Below are 21,731 nucleotides of genomic sequence, written 5' to 3'. Positions count from 1 at the left end.
GCCATAAATCCCCCCGTGAGAAATAAACCTATTATTTTTCAACTTACCACACCACTGCATAGAAAGGAAGTCAGATGTAGTCCTACTGTGCTGTGAGACTAGCGCAGTGGCTGATATTGTCAGCACATTAGAGGGGATGTGGTTGCAGTACTTTTTAGGAGTAAATACGGTATATATTTCAATGTACTGCGTACAAAATATATTTCTAAACTACTGAAATGGGTTGGGTGTTATATTCACTCCAGATAAGGTGGTATTTCAAGCAAAGATACATTTATTAAAGCCTTATTATAGGCTTCTCCTTCTCCATTTTGCAGTGGAGCAGAAGTGGAAGTCCTCAGGCGATTGGTTAATCATGAGTGATAATGAGGGCGCTCAAGACGTCTTGTGATGCCAGATGCACTACCAGTGTGGCTGCTGTACAATTACATAGCAGTCACTCCGGGAGCTTCTGCACTCTGCCATCCTCACCGTTCTCTGTCTGTCCTCACTGTTCTCTGTCTATCCTCACCGTTCTCTGTCTGTCCTCACCGTTCTCTGTCTGTCCTCACCGTTCTCTGTCTATCCTCACCGTTCTCTGTCTGTCCTCACCGTTCTCTGTCTGTCCTCACCGTTCTCTGTATATCCTCACCGTTCTCTGTCTATCCTCACCGTTCTCTGTCTGTCCTCACCGTTCTCTGTCTGTCCTCACCGTTCTCGGTCTGTCCTCACCGTTCTCTATCTATCCTCACCGTTCTCTGTCTGTCCTCACCGTTCTCTGTCTGTCTGTTCTGCTCCTCCCTCCACCTACACAGACACGACGTGGCGGTTGAGCTTAGGTTAGTTTTGTAGATTAGCTTTGTGTTGTAGTACGAGAGGTTAGGCTTAGAGGGCCTCAGCAGCCACAAGCTGCTCAAAATGGGCCATTCACTGAAACATTTCATAGCCAGACACAACCGATTCTGCTGGTCACAATTTGCCCAGCTGCCACTGACTTACAGAACAATGTTGTTTTTTGCCAATCATATAACGTATGCTGTCTTAGCCTACATTATTTAGGTGTATGTTTTGTCAGTAAATATTATTTATTCCTTTTGTCTCCAAGTTCACAGAAGAGAAGTTGGGCTCTGCGGAGAAGACTGAGCTCGATGCCCACTTGGAGAATCTGATTGCCCGGGCCGACTGCACCAAGAACTGGACTGAGAAGATCTTCAGGCAAACCGAGGTCTTGTTGCAGCCCAATCCAAGTAAGACCCAGTCCTATAGCAACCTATAGCTGGGTCCCAGACCTGTTTGTGCTGTCCTGCCAACTCCCATGGTCATTGCCAATGCCAAACAAGGCAGCACAAACAGATCTGGGACCAGGCTGAAAGGAGCCTTCATGGTGATGCCATTCTGTTTGTGTTTTGGGTTGTGAGTGCTAGCTAGCGTTTTTCTCTGGCTGTGTTTTGCCTACATGCATATGTCCAAATAAGTACTATTGAAGTATACAGTACATTGTGGCATTGGTCCCTTTGAGAGAAAGAAACCTAGTATGTTAGAAAACTCTAACCGTTGACTTTCTGACCCTCCATGCTACAGTTGACCACACTGGTAAGTCTGTCTCCGCTCTCAGTATGTAGTAATAGCAGTAGCAGTATCTGCAGTGTGCTTGAGGCTTCCCACCCCCATAAGACTTCCTATGGGGGTTAGTTGGAACATGTGGGATGATTTCATTTTGGACCTAAACCCTTAACATACTGCACCCCCTCAGTGATCACAGATCTGAAGGAGCTGGATAGGTGAACGCAATATGTTATGTGCTCTACTTTATCATATTGTTTACAACCTTTGCTTAGTCCTTTCACATCTTTGAACTGTGAAGAGGAAGGGGCTAGGTGCTGAAATGGGACTAGGCCCTTGTACTCCCATGATTGCCCATGATGGCTGGTGATAGATGGCTAATAGCTCCAATTGGTCCTTCTATCTCTGCTAAATTTCACTCTGTAAGGGACTTTCATTCTTAAGGTGACTTTCCATGCAAGGCCAAGTCCAAGGCCTGTTTGGTTGCTCTGACTTGAGAAATGCATACACAAGGGAAACTTAAGTGTAAATAGTGTCATTGATGTCAAATTCAATTGAGGTGTTGCACGAAAGTTAGTTGAAGAGTAATCTCTCGTGGACAGATTAAATGGGAAGTTACAACTTTCGCTAGAATTTTACTTCTGGGTAACCGAGATTAGTTGAGACTTATGTGTGCAAATCTCAAATCAGATTTGGGACTGTAATGATTTAGGCAAGGTAAACTGGGGTAGGAAGGGCTAATTGTGTTGAGTGCAGAGGAGGGGGGTCCCAAATGGCACCCTATTTCCAACAAAGTGCACTACTTTTTACCAGAGTCCTACAATATACACTGAGTGTACAAAACATTAGGAACATCTTCCTAATATTGAGTTGCACCCCCTTTTGCCCTCAGAACAGCCTCAATTCGTTGGGGCATGGACTCTACAAGGTGTCAAGCGTTCCACAGGGATGCTGGCCCATGTTGACTCCAATGCTTACTACTGTTGTGTCAAGTTGGCTGGATTCTTGAAACACGCATGAAAAAAGAAGCCTTTGTTTATCTGCTACATTTTCGGTGTAGAAAGCTGGATAGGTTCCAGAGAGAACTGCCACCCCCTCCATTTCACTCCCATACTGCGCCATTGTTTTGTGGCTTCTTCTGTAGTGCATTGATCAATATTGCCTTTCACTTTCCAACAACAAGCAGTATAACATTGTAGATAGGAATTGTGAACTGTCAAGTCTTGTTATTCATTGTCTGTCTATATGTACGCTACTACGTTCGTCTTTATATAATTAATTATATTTTGTATAATCAATAACTCGTCCATTTTGGAATTTGTATTGCTCAGTAGAGAGTTGTTTTGGTGTGGTTTTAAAACTCATCGCTTTGAAAATGGAAGAGACATTTAGATCATTTCATTGCACCTGAAGGGCTTTTCTCCAGTGATGAATTATGTAGGCTAATTAATGAATGCCTCTGTTGAAAGGGCACAGACAAAGGCTGAGAAGACAGGTGATTCATGTTTTTCGAGGGTGGTTGGGGTGGGGGGGGGGGTTACATCATTGTATTACTTGTGTTTATTTGTACCTTGAAATTGGTTGTTTTTTCAAGCATCTTTTTTTTATTTATTGGGTTTTTGGCACAAAGGAGAAGAGCTACATTTACTGATTGCGGTACCCAATTGCTGTCTGGGGTGAACTATCTTTTTCTTTACTTTTACACAGGTGCGCGTATAGAGGAGTTCTTCTATGAGAAGTTAGATAAGAAGATCCCATCCAGGACAACCAATGGAGAGCTGCTGGGACAGTATATGCTGGACGCTGCTAAAGACTTTGGCCCAGGGACCCCATATGGTAGGTGGAACTAGTGGAGGTGTGGGTCTTTTGCTGTTTTGTCACTTGCGGCTGTCAAACGTGCGTTCACAAACACTCATCAAAAGGTGCCGTAACACTATTCTGCTATTTGTTCTGCAACACCCTCTTGTTTTTGAAAGTCATTATTCCTGAACCTTAGTAATCATTGAAATCTACATAATGTATTGATGCCAAAGTGTCTGGGCGGGCTGGCAATGCTGCCCACACTGTACCAGGTGCTCAGCTGTCTGTGTGTGGTTGGCACAGAAACAAACAACATGCCATCAGCCTCCATCAGCTGCCCAGGCCTCCATTTTATTAAGAACATAATGGCCGCGTTCCAGGCCGACTATATTGCAGTCACCTGCCAGATCTCACAATGCCTGAATAGGTGTTTAGTATATCAGATATCTTCATACATGACATAGCAATCTGATGCCCAACTGCAATGTATGATGTAGACCACGGCCAAAATGACTCAAGCTGTCCAAATGGGGATGCCCAAGTCTATTAGGAAATAGGAATGTGTTCAACCTGAACACGATACGAGCATTCTTGAAGTGAAGTGGAATCTCTTAATGTTTCTCTTTCTAGGCACATTTTTCTGGGATTTTCTCTCAATAATCTAAGTAATGGTTGGACACATTGTACTGTATGTTAGAGCAGGGTTTCTTAAACTCTGCTCTAGGCATGTGTGAGGAGGACGTGAGTTATGAGAATAATTCTATAATCACACACTATTTCTTCTTAATTTGGGTCTTTGGAGGAGGATTTCGGTCACGGAAGGACACTAATTTAGTCATTTGGCTCTTTAGCTGAAAAGGTTTAAGAACCGCTGACATAGGGTAACATTGACCACAATGCTCTAAGTGGGCCAGTGTATCGATGATGATCTTTGGGTGCTGTAGCCCAGGAGTAATCCAACCTGAATGAAAACGATAGCCAACACTCGCCAGTTATGATAAACACTCCAAGAAATGCAGCTTGTGACTGTTTTGTCTCCCATAGACTGTGATCCAGTGTGATAATGGATAGTTGTGTCTAGGCCAAGGGCAGACCCTTATCTTAGACAGAGTTATAGCTCTGATGCTGGCTTTGATTACCTAGGAAGCTGGCGGGATGCCCACTCCTCTCACAACCAATCTGACCCTTCACACAGTGGTTTGATGATACCATACCTCACAATTTAGCAGCTTGGCTTGGAACGCTGTGTGTGTGTACATATGCGTGTGTGTGTGTGTGTGTGCACTATTGCCACAGTGTCCCTAGAAATTCCCTCCAGCGGCAGTTTCTTACTGAAAATCCCCAGTCTCTCAAATGGATTATATGTCCGTCTATCTATCCATCCATCCATCCTTTATAGTGGCAGTAAAGTGTGGTTAATGCAGTGAAGCGTGGAGAGATGCTGAGTTGTGGGGGAGGGTTGATATAATGCATGGCTATAATGATTTATGCTTATACCATTTATATGTTTATACCATGTTTATACCGTTGTTGAATACTTGTTTCTGATTGGCTTGAAGAGCATTCTAGAGCGTGCATTATTTCCCTATAACGTACGGTATATCAGCACGGTAGAATTCAATGGCTATAGTTCATTCTTACATGTTCTATGTTTGTGCTGATTTTGAAAGCAAAAGTCGAATTGAAAACATTATTGGCATTGTTGAATTGGATTACTGTACTGGAAGGTTTTTTCACTGGGAGTGGAGGGGACGGAGTCTCTGGCTCCCTCTCGCTCTCTCCTCCCTCCACTGGGTCAATGACTGGGCAGTTCTGATCTGATGAGTGGGCTCAGTTCCATTCTAACTCCCTGTTAATTCAGGAAACTGAATGAATGTCATGGAATTAAATGTACTGGTCCGGTATGTCCATTCGTCTCCTGAATGGACTGGAATTATGTCCACTGTAATCAACCTAATCATCCACTTATGTAATCAACCTAATCATCCAAGTGTGTGTGTAACAGGCAGTACCCTGATCACGGTGGGGGAGTACCAGAGGAGACTGGGAGGGGCGGAGCGGGAGTTCCTCCAGACCTCGGCCATCAACTTCCTCACTCCTCTCCGCAACTTCCTGGAGGGAGACTGGAGAACCATATCTGTGAGTATACTGTGAAATCCCAAATCAACTCCTAGCCCCTTATCCCTAGCCCCTACCCCTAAGGCACTTCAACCTGAAGGGGGTAGATAAGTGTAAGTGTTCAGAGTTAAGAACCTACCTTAGCCTACAGTGGTTGCGCCCCCGCGTAAAGCTAATTAACATAATAAAAAAATCCCCATCAAAATCCTTCTGTTTAAACTAGAAATATCTGTTTTTTTGTCTTCTCACAAAATCATATGTAGCTTCCAAACGGTTTGGCCTCCGTTTTGCTCTAGGACGCCCACACGCCTCACAAGACTCGTCTGAAGTCGGTACAGCCTCCGAAGGGTTTGGGCTACACACTAATATAACCCCTGTGGAAAGCTGAGACTCTCAATGGTGTTCTACGTTTTGCTCTAGGATGCTCACAAGACTCATCTGAAGGTCCCCGGTACCAGTTTTAAAAATGAATGGAAGTATACAGTGCATTCGGAAAGTATTCAGACCCCTTTTTTCACATTTTGTTACGTTACAGCCTTATTCTAAAATTGATTAAATAAATAAAAAATCCTCATCAATCTACACAATAATTGTTCTGAAGTGTCTGTCCTATATCTGAGAGAGATAAGAAAGATCAGGAAACAATTATTGTATTTATCCCCTTATTTTAGGCACTAAACTATCTCCATATACAGTGCATTTGGAAAGTATTCCGACCCCTTGACTTTTTCCACATTTTGTTATGTTACAGCCTTATTCTAAAATGGATTAAATCGTTTTTTCCCCTCATCAATCTACACACAATACCCCATAATTACAAAAATAATACTGAAATATCACATTTACGTAAGTATTCAGACACTTTACTCAGTACTTTGTTGAAGAACCTTTGGCAGCGATTACAGACTTGAGTCTTCTTGAGTACGACGGTACAAGCTTGGCACACCTGTATTTGGGGAGTTTCTCCCATTCTTCTCTGCAGATCTTCTCAGCTATTTTCAGGTCTCTCCAGAGATGTTCGATCGGGTTCAAGTCCGGGCTCTGGCTGGGCCACTCAAGGACATTCAGAGACTTGTCCGGAAGCCACTCCTGCGTGGTCTTGGCTGTGTGCTTAGGGTCGTTTTCCTGTTGGAAGGTGAACCTTCGCCCCAATCTGAGGTCCTGAGCACTCTGGAGCAGGTTTTCATCAAGGATCTCGCTGTACTTTGCTCCGTTCATCTTTCCGTCGATCCTGACTACTCTCCCAGTCCCTGCCGCTGAAAAACATCCCCACAGCATGATGCTGCCACCACCATGCTTCACCGTAGGAATGGTGCCATGTTTCCTCCAGACGTGACGCTTGGCATTCAGGCCAAATAATTCAATCTTGGTTTCATCAGACCAGAGAATCTTGTTTCTCATGGTCTGAGAGTCCTTTAGGTGCCTTTTGGCAAACTCCAAGCAGACTGTCATGTGCCTTTTACTGAGGAGTGGCTTCCGTCTGGACACTCTACCATTCTGGCTTTGTCAGAGTAACCATTGGGTTCTTGGTCACCTCCCTGACCAAGGCCCTTCTCCTCCGATTGCTCAGTTTGGCCAGGCGGCCAGCTCTATGAATAGTCTTGGTGGTTCCAAACTTCTTCCATTTAAGAATGATGGAGGCCACTGTGTTCTTGGGGACCTTCAATGCTGCAGACATTTTTTGGTACCCTTCCCCAGATCTGTGCCTCGACACAATCCTGTCTCGGAGCTCTACGGACAATTCCTTTGACCTCATGACTTGGTTTTTGCTCTGACATGCACTGTCAACTGTGGGACCTTATAAAGACAGGTGTGTGCCTTTCCAAATCATGTCCAATCAATTGAATTTATCACAGGTGGACTCTAATCAAGACTCCAACATCTCAAGGATGATCAATGGAAACAGGATGCACCTGAGCTCAATTTTGAGTCTCATAGCAAAGGGTCTGAATACTTATGTAAATACGTTATTTTTGTTTTTTATTTGTAATACATTTGCAAACATTTCTAAAAACCTGTTTTCGCTTTGTCATTTTGGGGTGTTGTGTGTAGATTGAGGAACATTTTGAATTTAATCCATTTTAGAATAAGGCTTTAACGTAACAAAGTGGAAAAAGGGAAGGGGTCTGAATACTTTCCGAATGCACTGTATATGTTGTGCCACTGGCCTGAGATGATTGAAGTTCAACATTTAGCCTAGTAGGCTCACATTAACTAACGTTAGCTAGCTAGCTAACTTACCTGGTTCATTGTTGCCCATACGAGGAAGTTAGGCTAGCAAGCATTTTAGCTAGGGAGCCTATGAAAACTAAACTAAAAGTGTACTGCATGACAGGGCCATAGACTGTTTTGCCAACATGAAAGAGAGGAGGATGGAATTGGCGTTCAACTAGTCTACAACTAGTCTCTAAAACAACGTTGGAGGTGGATTATGGTAGAGAAATGAACATTCAATTCTCTGGCAAAAGCTCTGGTGGACATTCCTGCAGTCAGCATGCCAATTGCATGCTCCCTCAACTTGAGACACCTGTTTCATTATGTTGTGTGACAAAACTGCAAATTTTAGAGTGCCATTTTATTGTCCCCCAGCACAAGGTGCGTCTGTGTAATGATCATGCTGTTCAACCACATATGTCAGGTCGATGGATTATCTTGGCAAAAGAGAAACACATTTGTGCACTGCATTTGAGAGAAATAAGCTTTTTGTGCATATGGAACATTTCTGGGATCTTTTATTTCAGCTCATGAAGCATGGGACCAACACTTTACATGTTGCATTTATATTTTTGTTCAGTGTAAATCAGTAGCTGTTTAGTAAACTGTCGAAAACATTAACTTGCTTGACCATGCTGCAGGTCATATAACTATTTGCTTTGTGATGATACAAACGTATGTGTAGTTGAATGTATTCCGCCGCTGTGTGACTGTCTTTTTGTTGTCACGGCCTTATTGTATATAATGGTGGCATATGAACGAATAGGTTATAGAGCAAATAACGCAATTATCACACCATAGGTTGTAATATGGTTTTTTACTGGCTTGGCTTCCTCAGTGATTTTGTCCACGCACTGCTACTGCGGATAGAGCCATCCAATTGGTACCTTTTGGGTGGCTCAAACCGTTGTAATGTTGTCAAGGAGTGCGGCCACGTGCTGAGTTCGAGCCAGGCATGAGTCGGGGGGGGGTACTCGCTAAGCAAGCAACATGACGTCCGTAATATAAGCAACCCAGCAATTTCAGAGGGCAAAGTGGAGCTGTTTACCAAGTGGATACAAGTGGCTCTGGGGTAGCACAGAGGAGAAGTAGTGGTGGTCTGGTTTTGTATCACTCACTTCCTCTTTGTCTTCCTCCCCGGTGCAGAAAGAGAGACGTCTCCTGGAGAACCGGCGGTTGGACCTGGACATCTGTAAAGCACGTGTCAAGAAAGCCAAGCAGGCCGAGGCTAAAGCGGCGGTGAGTCTTCCTCCTCCTCACCCTCCTCAGACGCCCCTCCCCTTATGACTGGTGTTCCCAGTTTGATTGATTTCAGGCCTGACATGGGACATACAATTCCTGATATACAATTCTAGAGTTGATTAAAATGATTTTAGTCTTCTTGGCTCTGTTTATTTCCCGGTCTATCCATTGACTGTATTACTTGGGGGGTTACTTTGCCTCAAAAAAAGGCGATTGTAAAGCAGTTTAGTTATTCAACCAATACTACCTCCAATCACTGAATGCTTTTGATTTGGTTGTTCTACCACAGATACGCTGGTCTATGAGTGGAGAATGAACACAACACAGTTTAACTCACATAATATGAGCTCACTGCTTGTCCTTCCCCCAAGCTTTCTCAAATGTGCTGTCATAGTAGATCAACTCCAACTGGGACATCAACATAAATCAATAGACCATTAAACCAGCTACACCAATAGAAATGGCCATAGGGGTGGGCAGGGATGGAGCGTGGCGGATTGTCATCAATGTCTAGGGGTCTACCTTTGACTCACCTTCTCTGCAAATTTTACATGGGGCATGGCAATTGTCTCTCCCAAACTAGAATCCCCCTTTGCCCTCCAACCTCTCTCATTCCCTTCAGTTTTGCAGGTGGAGAGCAACAGTACCCTCTGCTGACTAACTTTGGACTAACATGTTTCTCTGTTATCATTTGCGCAGTGTGAGGGAGATGTAAGTATTGACGAGAGTGTTGTATTTTCAGCGAATCTCGCTTGCCTCTTTTCTCCCATTTTATTTTTGTAATTGAGTGCTGTTCGGGGCATCCTCCCTCTCTTTCAGACCATCCATGCACCACAATATACTGTATAGCCCCAAAGAGAAGTTGAATGGATTTGTTTCAGTAATGATGCCTAGAGATGGTCATATATGAAAGGCGGAAAATAAAAAATTAAATCAGTTGACTTCACCAAACAAAATACTTTGGATGGTACACTGGCGCAACAAAGTTGATGATGTGGAACTGAGACTGGACATTTTTAGACTGTTGTTGTTTTAAGTGGCCTCAGTGTTTCTCCAAGGTCCACCCGCCTCATCCTCTGGGGCCATTGAAGCTGATTCAGGGGCCTCTGGACCCTTTGAAACAATACTCCATTGTCCCATCAGTTGGAAAGCCCTACTCATTCCCACACTCTCACATCCTGAAGACTGATGGGAGTGATGGGCAGTATCCAGCCAGTCTGCTGTCCATTCCACAGGTTCAATGGTCAGGTTTGAACAGAAGACAATGCAAAACTAAAAATGTCTGCCAGCAGTATAATGATACCTGAAAATTGAACCTGGCTTTGAAAACGTGCATGGCACTTGATGCAAATAAATATTTGTGTAAGCTCTTCGAATCCGTTCATGCCTCATCGTGTGGAGGTAGTATTTAATCCTCATCACTGGCGCTGCGTGACAAAAGAGAAGTTACTCATGCCATCCACAAGGCCTCTAATTTCTCTTAACATCATAAAACAAAAATAGGCTGCGCACCGCACTGCTACTTGCACTGCACAGTCCTGGGCCCATATCCACAAAGTGCCTCACAGTAGGAGTGCTGATCTAGGATCAGGTCCCCACCTGTCCATATAATATTATTCATGATGATCTAAAAGGCTAAACTGATCCTAGATCAGCACTCCTACTCTGAGGCACTTTGTGGATATGGGCCCTGAGCTGAGGCCTTCTGTATGTGAGAACGCTCATGCCCTCGAGTGTCTGCTACTGTCAGAGCCAGGTCTGTAGAACTCCGGGAGCAGCTGTATGTAGCCATAATTAGCTTAGCATGCTAAGGCAGCTTCTGTGTGTATGGAGGACATGTTGGAGCCCCGTCTTCCATGAACTGCAGCTTTGCTTCTCCATCCCAGACTCCTGTGGGAACTGACCATTTGCTTTATTTGTTTGTGATCTTGTTTTCTTCTTCTAATTTCTTCTCCCTTTCTAGCTTATTTTCATTCTTCTTCTTCCTCAGTGTGCTGTTTGTTGGAGCTGCTTGTGTTGATGCGATGCATGACTGTATGACTTTGTTACCCCCCTCCTCCTCTGCCTGTAGGCCGAGCCCGATTTTCAGGAGACTAGGCCTCGAAATTATGTTCTGTCTGCGAGCGCATCTGCGGTAAGACGCCCACAGACAAAGGAGACTCATGCTGAGAGATGCATAAACACAAAAACACACAGGCTATACTCCATAGAATATGTACAATGGCACGCACACACACACAAAAATACACAGCATTAGATGCACAAATTCTGGTTTATTTTAGTCTTTCAACACAAGTTTAGTGCACTTCATGGCCTACGTCACAGGTTAGCTTTTATTGAATATATCCAGTCTTTGTGGATAACAATTTGGGTGAGACTGTTAGGAAGAGACAGACAGAGGGAGACAGAGAGTAAACTATCCTCAAACTAATTCTCTATCAGATACAGAGGTACCATAATCTGGAATTCTTATCTTCACATTGCCAAAACCTCATCATCCCTCAATAACTTCAAGCGTAGACTGGGGGTCAGCCTGATGAACCAAACGACTCAGTAATTTCCTCCATATAGCCCAACTCTCACACACTCACATTTAAACAAGACATATACTGTTTATTATTTTTGGTGATTGCTGAGCAGTTCATTTGTCCATTTATGATTAGTAGGTTTTGTTATCTGTTTTAACAAACTTTTTAATTTTTTACTTATGTATTGTATGTTGTCTTTTTGTGGTGTGGTTTTTCTATAAGCCCTTGGGCTTCCAAACTGCACACTGATTTTGATTTATTTGGTTTTATATTTATTGTTGTCTATCACTTATTTTCTTTGATGCAAATAAATTAAACCTTAAAATTAAACCTAAAAACAGCAAAGCAGTGGTGGCTGGGATAGTTGGGATCTGGAAGATTCCCCCCCCCCCCACTGCTAGAAGAAATGGTGCTATATAGAACCAAAAAGTGTTCCATGGCTTGCTTCATACAGATCAGTGTGGTTCAGTCGGTAGAGCTTGGCACTTGCAACACCAAGGGTGTTGGGTTTTATCCCCGCTGGAGCCACCCATACATAAAATGTATGCACGCATGACTGTAAGTCGCTTTGGATGAAAGCGTCTGCTAAATGGCTTATATTATTATATATAGCTATATAGAACTGCTATGAAGCACCTTTTATTTTCAGCAGTGTAGTTACTAGCTCAATGGTACTGTGGTATTGTAGGGTGTTACTTGCCCCATTGCCTGCACTCTTGAGGCCCTTAGCGGGTGTGTATGTATTGTAGAGCCCCCCTACCCTCCCTCTCCCAACATGATGGACGAAATAGACCCCCATCACCTCAACGCTCTGATGGAATCCAGACAAACTTAAGCATCTGAATTTCCTGACAACGGTCTTGATTAATTAGTTCAATCATGGAGAGGCCTAACTGAATGAACAATAGACTGAATGCAAATACGAAGGTTTATTAAATTAGAATTGGGGGATGGCCTCGTCTCTGAGGGATGACGCCCGGAGCCAGATAGCCCTTTGGTGGACAGCTGGCCAGGAGATTGCAGGGGTTAGGATCTCCTATCTACCTCATTTTTGCCACCATGCAGCTAGCCAAACAAAAAGGGTCCGACATACCACTTTGATACATCTGTTTTGCTCCTGATGTTGTCACTGTCTTTGTTATCGCTACTGGTTAGGTAACTCTGTCACATTCGTCAGTCTGTTTTTGGAGGAGAAGGGTTTGTTCGTGGTAGTCGTGTTTATGATGAATGCCAGCGATAAAGACATGCCTGGCCATTCTCTTTTCAGTCCCTCTCTTTTCAGTCCAACTATATTATATTATATACTATATTATTTGTTTTTGTCAGTTGTTGTGTCACAGGGTTGTGCGTTTGTCTTAGTCTATAATGCGAGATTCTGTTGTTGTAATTGTCAAACAGATGGTTGTGTATAGTAGGCCGTTGTTGTTGTTGAAAAAGCTGAAGATTTGAATCCTCTTCGTGACCAAAACACTGTGTGTTCACATCCTCCCCCATGTTTGCCCTTATTGAGGTGTTCTTGTGTTTCTCCTTCGAGAATCAATTCCTCAGCTGCTTAGAATTCCGGGGGCATGTTTCCCATCAGTTTGGCTGAACCCTCAATAGAGCACCTCCCAGGGCTTTGTCATGCCGTCTGTGTACTGTCCACCCAAACTACGTGTCCCCCTGTCATTTTAATTCTGCTAGTCCCACAGAAATGTCATTTGGCTATACTTATCGTATAGTAGAGGTGTAATAAATACCCTGTAACAGGGCTATTACAGTTAAGTACATGCAGTTATAGAATAGCAAGTTAATATTGCCTGTGTCTAGTGTGAACTGCTGCCCTACATTTAAAAGTGACTCTTGACTCACGTCACATACGTAACAGTCCTTTCAACAAAATAATCATGTTTGTAATCTTTGGCTTCTCCCAGACAGTGAATGTAAAATATTTTTGGGGGATTCTTCAATGGCAAGACATGGCTACATGGCTAGACTATTATTGTTATGGAGGGGGGGATTCTTCCCAGCTTACTACATGGCTAGACTATTATTGTTATGGCTGGGGGGATTCTTCCCAGCTTACTACATGGCTAGACTATTATTGTTATGGCTGGGGATTCTTCCCAGCTTACTACATGGCTAGACTATTATTGTTATGGCTGGGGGATTCTTCCCAGCTTACTACATGGCTAGACTATTATTGTTATGGAGGGGGGATTCTTCCCAGCTTACTACATGGCTAGACTATTATTGTTATGGAGGGGGGGGATTCTTCCCAGTTTACTACATGGCTAGACTATTATTGTTATGGAGGGGGGGATTCTTCCCAGCTTACTACATGGCTAGACTATTATTGTTATGGAGGGGGGGGATTCTTCCCAGTTTACTACATGGCTAGACTATTATTGTTATGGAGGGGGATTCTTCCCAGCTTACTACATGGCTAGACTATTATTGTTATGGAGGAGGGGGGATTCTTCCCAGCTTACTACATGGCTAGACTATTATTGTTATGGAGGAGGGGGGGATTCTTCCAGCTTACTACATGGCTAGACTATTATTGTTATGGAGGGGGGGATTCTTCCCAGCTTACTACATGGCTAGACTATTATTGTTATGGCTGGGGGGGATTCTTCCCAGTTTACTACATGGCTAGACTATTATTGTTATGGCTGGGGGGGATTCTTCCCAGCTTACTACATGGCTAGACTATTATTGTTATGGTGGGGGATTCTTCCCAGCTTACTACATGGCTAGACTATTATTGTTATGGAGGGGGGATTCTTCCCAGCTTACTACATGGCTAGACTATTATTGTTATGGAGGGGGATTCTTCCCAGCTTACTACATGGCTAGACTATTATTGTTATGGGGGGGATTCTTCCCAGCTTACTACATGGCTAGACTATTCTTGTTATGGGGGGATTCTTCCCAGCTTACTACATGGCTAGACTATTATTGTTATGGCTGGGGGGATTCTTCCCAGCTTACTACATGGCTAGACTATTATTGTTATGGAGGGGGGGATTCTTCCCAGCTTACTACATGGCTAGACTATTATTGTTATGGATGGGGGGATTCTTCCCAGCTTACTACATGGCTAGACTATTATTGTTATGGAGGGGGGGATTCTTCCCAGCTTACTACATGGCTAGACTATTATTGTTATGGAGGGGGCTTCTTCCCAGCTTACTACATGGCTAGACTATTATTGTTATGGAGGGGGGATTCTTCCCAGCTTACTACATGGCTAGACTATTCTTGTTATGGGGGGATTCTTCCCAGCTTACTACATGGCTAGACTATTATTGTTATGGCTGGGGGATTCTTCCCAGCTTACTACATGGCTAGACTATTATTGTTATGGAGGAGGGGGGATTCTTCCCAGCTTACTACATGGCTAGACTATTCTTGTTATGGGGGGATTCTTCCCAGCTTACTACATGGCTAGACTATTCTTGTTATGGGGGGGGATTCTTCCCAGCTTACTACATGGCTAGACTATTATTGTTATGGAGGGGGGGGGGATTCTTCCCAGCTTACTACATGGCTAGACTATTCTTGTTATGGGGGGGATTCTTCCCAGCTTACTACATGGCTAGACTATTATTGTTATGGGGGGGGATTCTTCCCAGCTTACTACATGGCTAGACTATTATTGTTATGGAGGGGGGATTCTTCCCAGCTTACTACATGGCTAGACTATTATTGTTATGGCTGGGGGGGATTCTTCCCAGCTTACTACATGGCTACACTATTATTGTTATGGGGGGGGGGGATTCTTCCCAGCTTACTACATGGCTAGACTATTATTGTTATGGCTGGAGGGGGATTCTTCCCAGCTTACTACATGGCTAGACTTATTGTTATGGAGGGGGGATTCTTCCCAGCTTTACTACATGGCTAGACTATTATTGTTATGGAGGGGGGATTCTTCCCAGCTTACTACATGGCTAGACTATTATTGTTATGGCGGGGGGGATTCTTCCCAGCTTACTACATGGCTAGACTATTATTGTTATGGCGGGGGATTCTTCCCAGCTTACTACATGGCTAGACTATTATTGTTATGGCGGGGATTCTTCCCAGCTTACTACATGGCTAGACTATTATTGTTATGGCGGGGGGATTCTTCCCAGCTTACTACATGGCTAGACTATTATTGATATGGAGGGGGGGCATTCTTCCCAGCTTACTACATGGCTACACTATTATTGTTATGGAGGGGGGGTTCTTCCTAGCTTACTACATGGCTAGACTATTATTGTTATGGCTGGGGGGGATTCTTCCCAGCTTACTACATGGCTAGACTATTATTGTTATGGAGGGGGGGGGATTCTTCCCAGCTTACTACATGGCTAGACTATTATTGTTATGGCGGGGGGGGATTCTTCCCAGCTTACTACATGGCTAGACTATTATTGTTATGGCTGGGGGGGAGGGATTCTTCCCAGCTTACTACATGGCTAGACTATTATTGTTATGGAGGGGGGGGGGGGGATTCTTCCCAGCTTACTACATGGCTAGACTATTATTGTTATGGAGGGGGGGGGGGGAATTCTTCCCAGCTTACTACATGGCTAGACTATTATTGTTATGGGGGGGGATTCTTCCCAGCTTACTACATGGCTAGACTATTATTGTTATGGAGGAGGGGGGGATTCTTCCCAGCTTACTACATGGCTAGACTATTATTGTTATGGAGGAGGGGGGGGATTCTTCCCAGCTTACTACATGGCTAGACTATTATTGTTATGGAGGAGGGGGGATTCTTCCCAGCTTACTACATGGCTAGACTATTATTGTTATGGAGGAGGGGGGGATTCTTCCCAGCTTACTACATGGCTAGACTTTATTGTTATGGGGGGGGATTCTTCCCAGCTTACTACATGGCTAGACTATTATTGTTATGGAGGGGGGGGGGAATTCTTCCCAGCTTACTACATGGCTAGACTATTATTGTTATGGAGGAGGGGGGGATTCTTCCCAGCTTTACTACATGGCTAGACTATTATTGTTATGGGGGGGATTCTTCCCAGCTTACTACATGGCTAGACTATTATTGTTATGGAGGGGGAGGGGGAGGGGATTCTTCCCAGCTTACTACATGGCTAGACTATTATTGTTATGGAGGGGAGGGGGGAATTCTTCCCAGTTACTACATGGCTAGACTATTATTGTTATGGGGGGGATTCTTCCCAGCTTACTACATGGCTAGACTATTATTGTTATGGAGGAGGGGGGGGATTCTTCCCAGCTTACTACATGGCTAGACTATTATTGTTATGGAGGAGGGGGATTCTTCCCAGCTTACTACATGGCTAGACTATTATTGTTATGGAGGAGGGGGATTCTTCCCAGCTTACTACATGGCTAGACTATTATTGTTATGAGGAGGGGGGGATTCTTCCCAGCTTACTACATGGCTAGACTATTATTGTTATGGGGGGGATTCTTCCCAGCTTACTACATGGCTAGACTATTATTGTTATGGAGGAGGGGGGGATTCTTCCCAGCTTACTACATGGCTAGACTATTATTGTTATGGAGGAGGGGGGGATTCTTCCCAGCTTACTACATGGCTAGACTATTATTGTTATGGAGGAGGGGGGATTCTTCCCAGCTTACTACATGGCTAGACTATTATTGTTATGGAGGAGGGGGGGGATTCTTCCCAGCTTACTACATGGCTAGACTATTATTGTTATGGAGGGGGGGGGATTCTTCCCAGCTTACTACATGGCTAGACTATTATTGTTATGGAGGAGGGGGGATTCTTCCCAGCTTACTACATGGCTAGACTATTATTGTTATGGCAGGGGGGATTCTTCCCAGCTTACTACATGGCTAGACTATTATTGTTATGGAGGGGAGGGGGGGATTCTTCCCAGCTTACTACATGGCTAGACTATTATTGTTATGGGGGGATTCTTCCCAGCTTACTACATGGCTAGACTATTATTGTTATGGAGGAGGGGGGGGATTCTTCCCAGCTTACTACATGGCTAGACTATTATTGTTATGGGGGGATTCTTCCCAGCTTGCTAGCTTACTACATGGCTAGACTATTATTGTTATGGAGGGGGGATTCTTCCCAGCTTACTACATGGCTAGACTATTATTGTTATGGAGGGGATTCTTCCCAGCTTACTACATGGCTAGACTATTATTGTTATGGGGGGGGATTCTTCCCAGCTTACTACATGGCTAGACTATTATTGTTATGGAGGGGGGGGGATTCTTCCCAGCTTACTACATGGCTAGACTATTATTGTTATGGGGGGGGGGGATTCTTCCCAGCTTACTACATGGCTAGACTATTATTGTTATGGAGGGGGGGGGATTCTTCCCAGCTTACTACATGGCTAGACTATTATTGTTATGGCGGGGGGGGGGGATTCTTCCCAGCTTACTACATGGCTAGACTATTATTGTTATGGAGGGGGGGGGGATTCTTCCCAGCTTACTACATGGCTAGACTATTATTGTTATGGAGGAGGGGGGGATTCTTCCCAGCTTACTACATGGCTAGACTATTATTGTTATGGGTGGGGGGGATTCTTCCCAGCTTACTACATGGCTAGACTATTATTGTTATGGCTGGGGGGATTCTTCCCAGCTTACTACATGGCTAGACTATTGTTATGGCTGGGGGATTCTTCCCAGCTTACTACATGGCTAGACTATTATTGTTATGGAGGGGGGATTCTTCCCAGCTTACTACATGGCTAGACTATTATTGTTATGGAGGGGGATTCTTCCCAGCTTACTACATGGCTAGACTATTATTGTTATGGAGGGGGGGATTCTTCCCAGCTTACTACATGGCTAGACTATTATTGTTATGGCTGGGGGGGGATTCTTCCCAGCTTACTACATGGCTAGACTATTATTGTTATGGAGGGGGGGATTCTTCCCAGCTTACTACATGGCTAGACTATTGTTATGGCGGGGGGATTCTTCCCAGCTTACTACATGGCTAGACTATTATTGTTATGGCTGGGGGATTCTTCCCAGCTTACTACATGGCTAGACTATTATTGTTATGGCTGGGGGATTCTTCCCAGCTTACTACATGGCTAGACTATTATTGTTATGGCTGGGGGATTCTTCCCAGCTTACTACATGGCTAGACATTATTGTTATGGCTGGGGGGGGGATTCTTCCCAGCTTACTACATGGCTAGACTTATTGTTATGGCTGGGGGGATTCTTCCCAGCTTACTACATGGCTAGACTATTATTGTTATGGTGGGGGATTCTTCCCAGCTTACTACATGGCTAGACTATTATTGTTATGGAGGGGGGGGGGATTCTTCCCAGCTTACTACATGGCTAGACTATTATTGTTATGGGAGGGGGGATTCTTCCCAGCTTACTACATGGCTAGACTATTATTGTTATGGGGGATTCTTCCCAGCTTACTACATGGCTAGACTATTATTGTTATGGAGGGGGGGATTCTTCCCAGCTTACTACATGGCTAGACTATTATTGTTATGGAGGGGGGGGATTCTTCCCAGTTTACTACATGGCTAGACTATTATTGTTATGGAGGAGGGGGGGATTCTTCCCAGCTTACTACATGGCTAGACTATTATTGTTATGGAGGAGGGGGGGATTCTTCCCAGCTTACTACATGGCTAGACTATTATTGTTATGGGGGGGGGGATTCTTCCCAGCTTACTACATGGCTAGACTATTATTGTTATGGAGGGGGATTCTTCCCAGCTTACTACATGGCTAGACTATTATTGTTATGGCTGGGGGGATTCTTCACAGCTTACTACATGGCTAGACTATTATTGTTATGGAGGGGGGGATTCTTCCCAGCTTACTACATGGCTAGACTATTATTGTTATGGCTGGGGGGATTCTTCCCAGCTTACTACATGGCTAGACTATTATTGTTATGGCTGGGGGGATTCTTCCCAGCTTACTACATGGCTAGACTATTATTGTTATGGCTGGGGGGGATTCTTCCCAGCTTACTACATGGCTAGACTATTATTGTTATGGCTGGGGGGGATTCTTCCCAGCTTACTACATGGCTAGACTATTATTGTTATGGTTGGGGGGATTCTTCCCAGCTTACTACATGGCTAGACTATTATTGTTATGGGGGGGGATTCTTCCAGCTTACTACATGGCTAGACTATTATTGTTATGGCTGGGGGGGGATTCTTCCCAGCTTACTACATGGCTAGACTATTATTGTTATGGAGGAGGGGGGATTCTTCCCAGCTTACTACATGGCTAGACTATTATTGTTATGGAGGAGGGGGGGATTCTTCCCAGCTTACTACATGGCTAGACTATTATTGTTGTGGAGGGGGGGGATTCTTCCCAGCTTACTACATGGCTAGACTATTATTGTTATGTCTGGGGGATTCTTCCCAGCTTACTACATGGCTAGACTATTATTGTTATGGCTGGGGGGGATTCTTCCCAGCTTACTACATGGCTAGACTATTATTGTTATGGAGGGGGATTCTTCCCAGCTTACTACATGGCTAGACTATTATTGTTATGGCTGGGGGGGATTCTTCCCAGCTTACTACATGGCTAGACTATAATTGTTATGGAGGGGGGATTCTTCCCAGCTTACTACATGGCTAGACTATTATTGTTATGGAGGAGGGGGGATTCTTCCCAGCTTACTACATGGCTAGACTATTATTGTTATCGAGGGGGGATTCTTCCCAGCTTACTACATGGCTAAACTATTATTGTTATGGAGGGGGGATTCTTCCCAGCTTACTACATGGCTAGACTATTATTGTTATGGAGGGGGGGCTTCTTCCCAGCTTACTACATGGCTAGACTATTATTGTTATGGAGGGGGGGATTCTTCCCAGCTAACTACATGGCTAGACTATTATTGTTATGGCTGGGGGGGGGATTCTTCCCAGCTTACTACATGGCTAGACTTTTATCAGAACACTGAGTCAAAAAGGGAATGGGGCCGTTGTCTCGGAGACGGACTCATGAGACTGCTCTGGGGAGGAAGTCATGATGTGGATGTAGAACCCCACAAGGTCTGTTGTGTGCTGTCATCATTGTTGGTCTGAGAATTTCTCTTGTCTCCTTTCTTGTTGTCATGCTGCTTATTCCAGCTGTGGAGTGAGGAAGTGGACAAAGTAAGTATCACTTAGTAAGATTGGTGTTCAACAACACAGCCTAAAACGTATGGAGTGATTTTATTTTAAATTTTTGGCACTATTGTCACTCCATACTTAAGGTGATAGACTGCTTTTGGTGTGTGTGCAAGCAGGTAGGTATGTGTGTCCATGTTTGTCTGTCTGTACAGTTCTATACAGTGACCTCCAAAAGTATTGGGACAGTGACACATTTGTTGTTGTTTTGGCTCTGTACTCCAGCGCTTTAGATTTGAAGTGATACAATGACTATCAGGGTTAGTGCAGAGTGTCAGCTTTAATTTGAGGGTATTTTCATCCATATTGGTTTAAATTAATGGTAAATAATGTATTGTCATTTGAGTCACTTTTATTATGAATACAATAGTGTTTAGAAACATATTCTATTTTTATTTACAATAAAAGTGACTCCAAAATGATATCTACCATTTAATTAATATTGGGCACAAAATACTCTGAAACACAACTAAAACAAACATCCAACAAATGTGTAGAGTCACAAGCTTAATGTAATCATTGCGTGAATATGGGACCAAATACTTCACTTTTTACTACTTTAATACACATTAGTGAATTTGTCCCAATACTTTTGGTCCCCTAAAATGGGGGGGACTATGTACAAAAAGTGCTGTAATTTCTAAACGGTTCACCCGATATGGATGGAAATACCCTCAAATTAAAGCTGGAGTAAAGAGCAAACAAATAAATCAATGTCATTGTCCCAATACTTTTGGAGCTCACTGTACATGCATGTGTGCATATACACTGAGTGTACAAAACATTAAGGACACCTGCTCTTTCCATGTCATAGACCAGGTGAATCCAGGTGAAAGCTATGATCCCTTATTGATGTCACTTGTTAAATCCACTTCAGTCAGTGTAGATGAAGGGGAGGAGACAGGTTAAAGAAGGATTTTTAAGCCTTGAGACAATTGAGACATGGATTGTGTATGTGTGCCATTCAGAGGGTGAATGGGCAAGACAAAAGATGTAAGTGCCTTTTGAACGGGGAATGGTAGTAGGTGGCAGGTGCACCGGTTTGTATCAAGAACTGCAACGCTGCTGGGTTTTTCACGCTCAACAGTTTCCCATGTGTATCAAGAATGGGCCACCACCCAATGAACATCAAGCCAACTTGACACAACTGT

At 43.9% G+C, this 21,731-nt stretch overlaps 1 protein-coding gene across 10 annotated transcripts in view; it reads left to right on the top strand.

Moving 5' to 3' along the window:
* Nucleotides 1-21,731, top strand: part of sh3glb2b (SH3-domain GRB2-like endophilin B2b) — a 36,819-nt gene that overhangs the window by 2,890 nt on the left and 12,198 nt on the right. For 2 of the 10 annotated variants that reach the window (XM_041897622.2, XM_041897619.2), the window contains exons 2-8: nt 1,085-1,226; nt 1,561-1,572; nt 3,250-3,378; nt 5,348-5,481; nt 8,821-8,913; nt 10,988-11,050; nt 20,542-20,565. In XM_041897622.2, the coding sequence (XP_041753556.1) occupies nt 1,085-1,226; nt 1,561-1,572; nt 3,250-3,378; nt 5,348-5,481; nt 8,821-8,913; nt 10,988-11,050; nt 20,542-20,565 (597 nt within the window). The remainder of the gene's footprint in view (nt 1-1,084; nt 1,227-1,560; nt 1,573-3,249; nt 3,379-5,347; nt 5,482-8,820; nt 8,914-10,987; nt 11,051-20,541; nt 20,566-21,731) is intronic. The other 8 variants (XM_041897623.2, XM_041897621.2, XM_041897628.2 and 5 more) reach the window with 5 other exon arrangements.

The sequence above is a fragment of the Coregonus clupeaformis genome, chromosome 15 (assembly GCF_020615455.1).
Source record: "Coregonus clupeaformis isolate EN_2021a chromosome 15, ASM2061545v1, whole genome shotgun sequence".
Classification (NCBI taxonomy): domain Eukaryota; kingdom Metazoa; phylum Chordata; class Actinopteri; order Salmoniformes; family Salmonidae; genus Coregonus; species Coregonus clupeaformis.
Note: the sequence above shows the minus strand (reverse complement) of the source record. Positions and strands in the feature narration are given on the sequence as shown.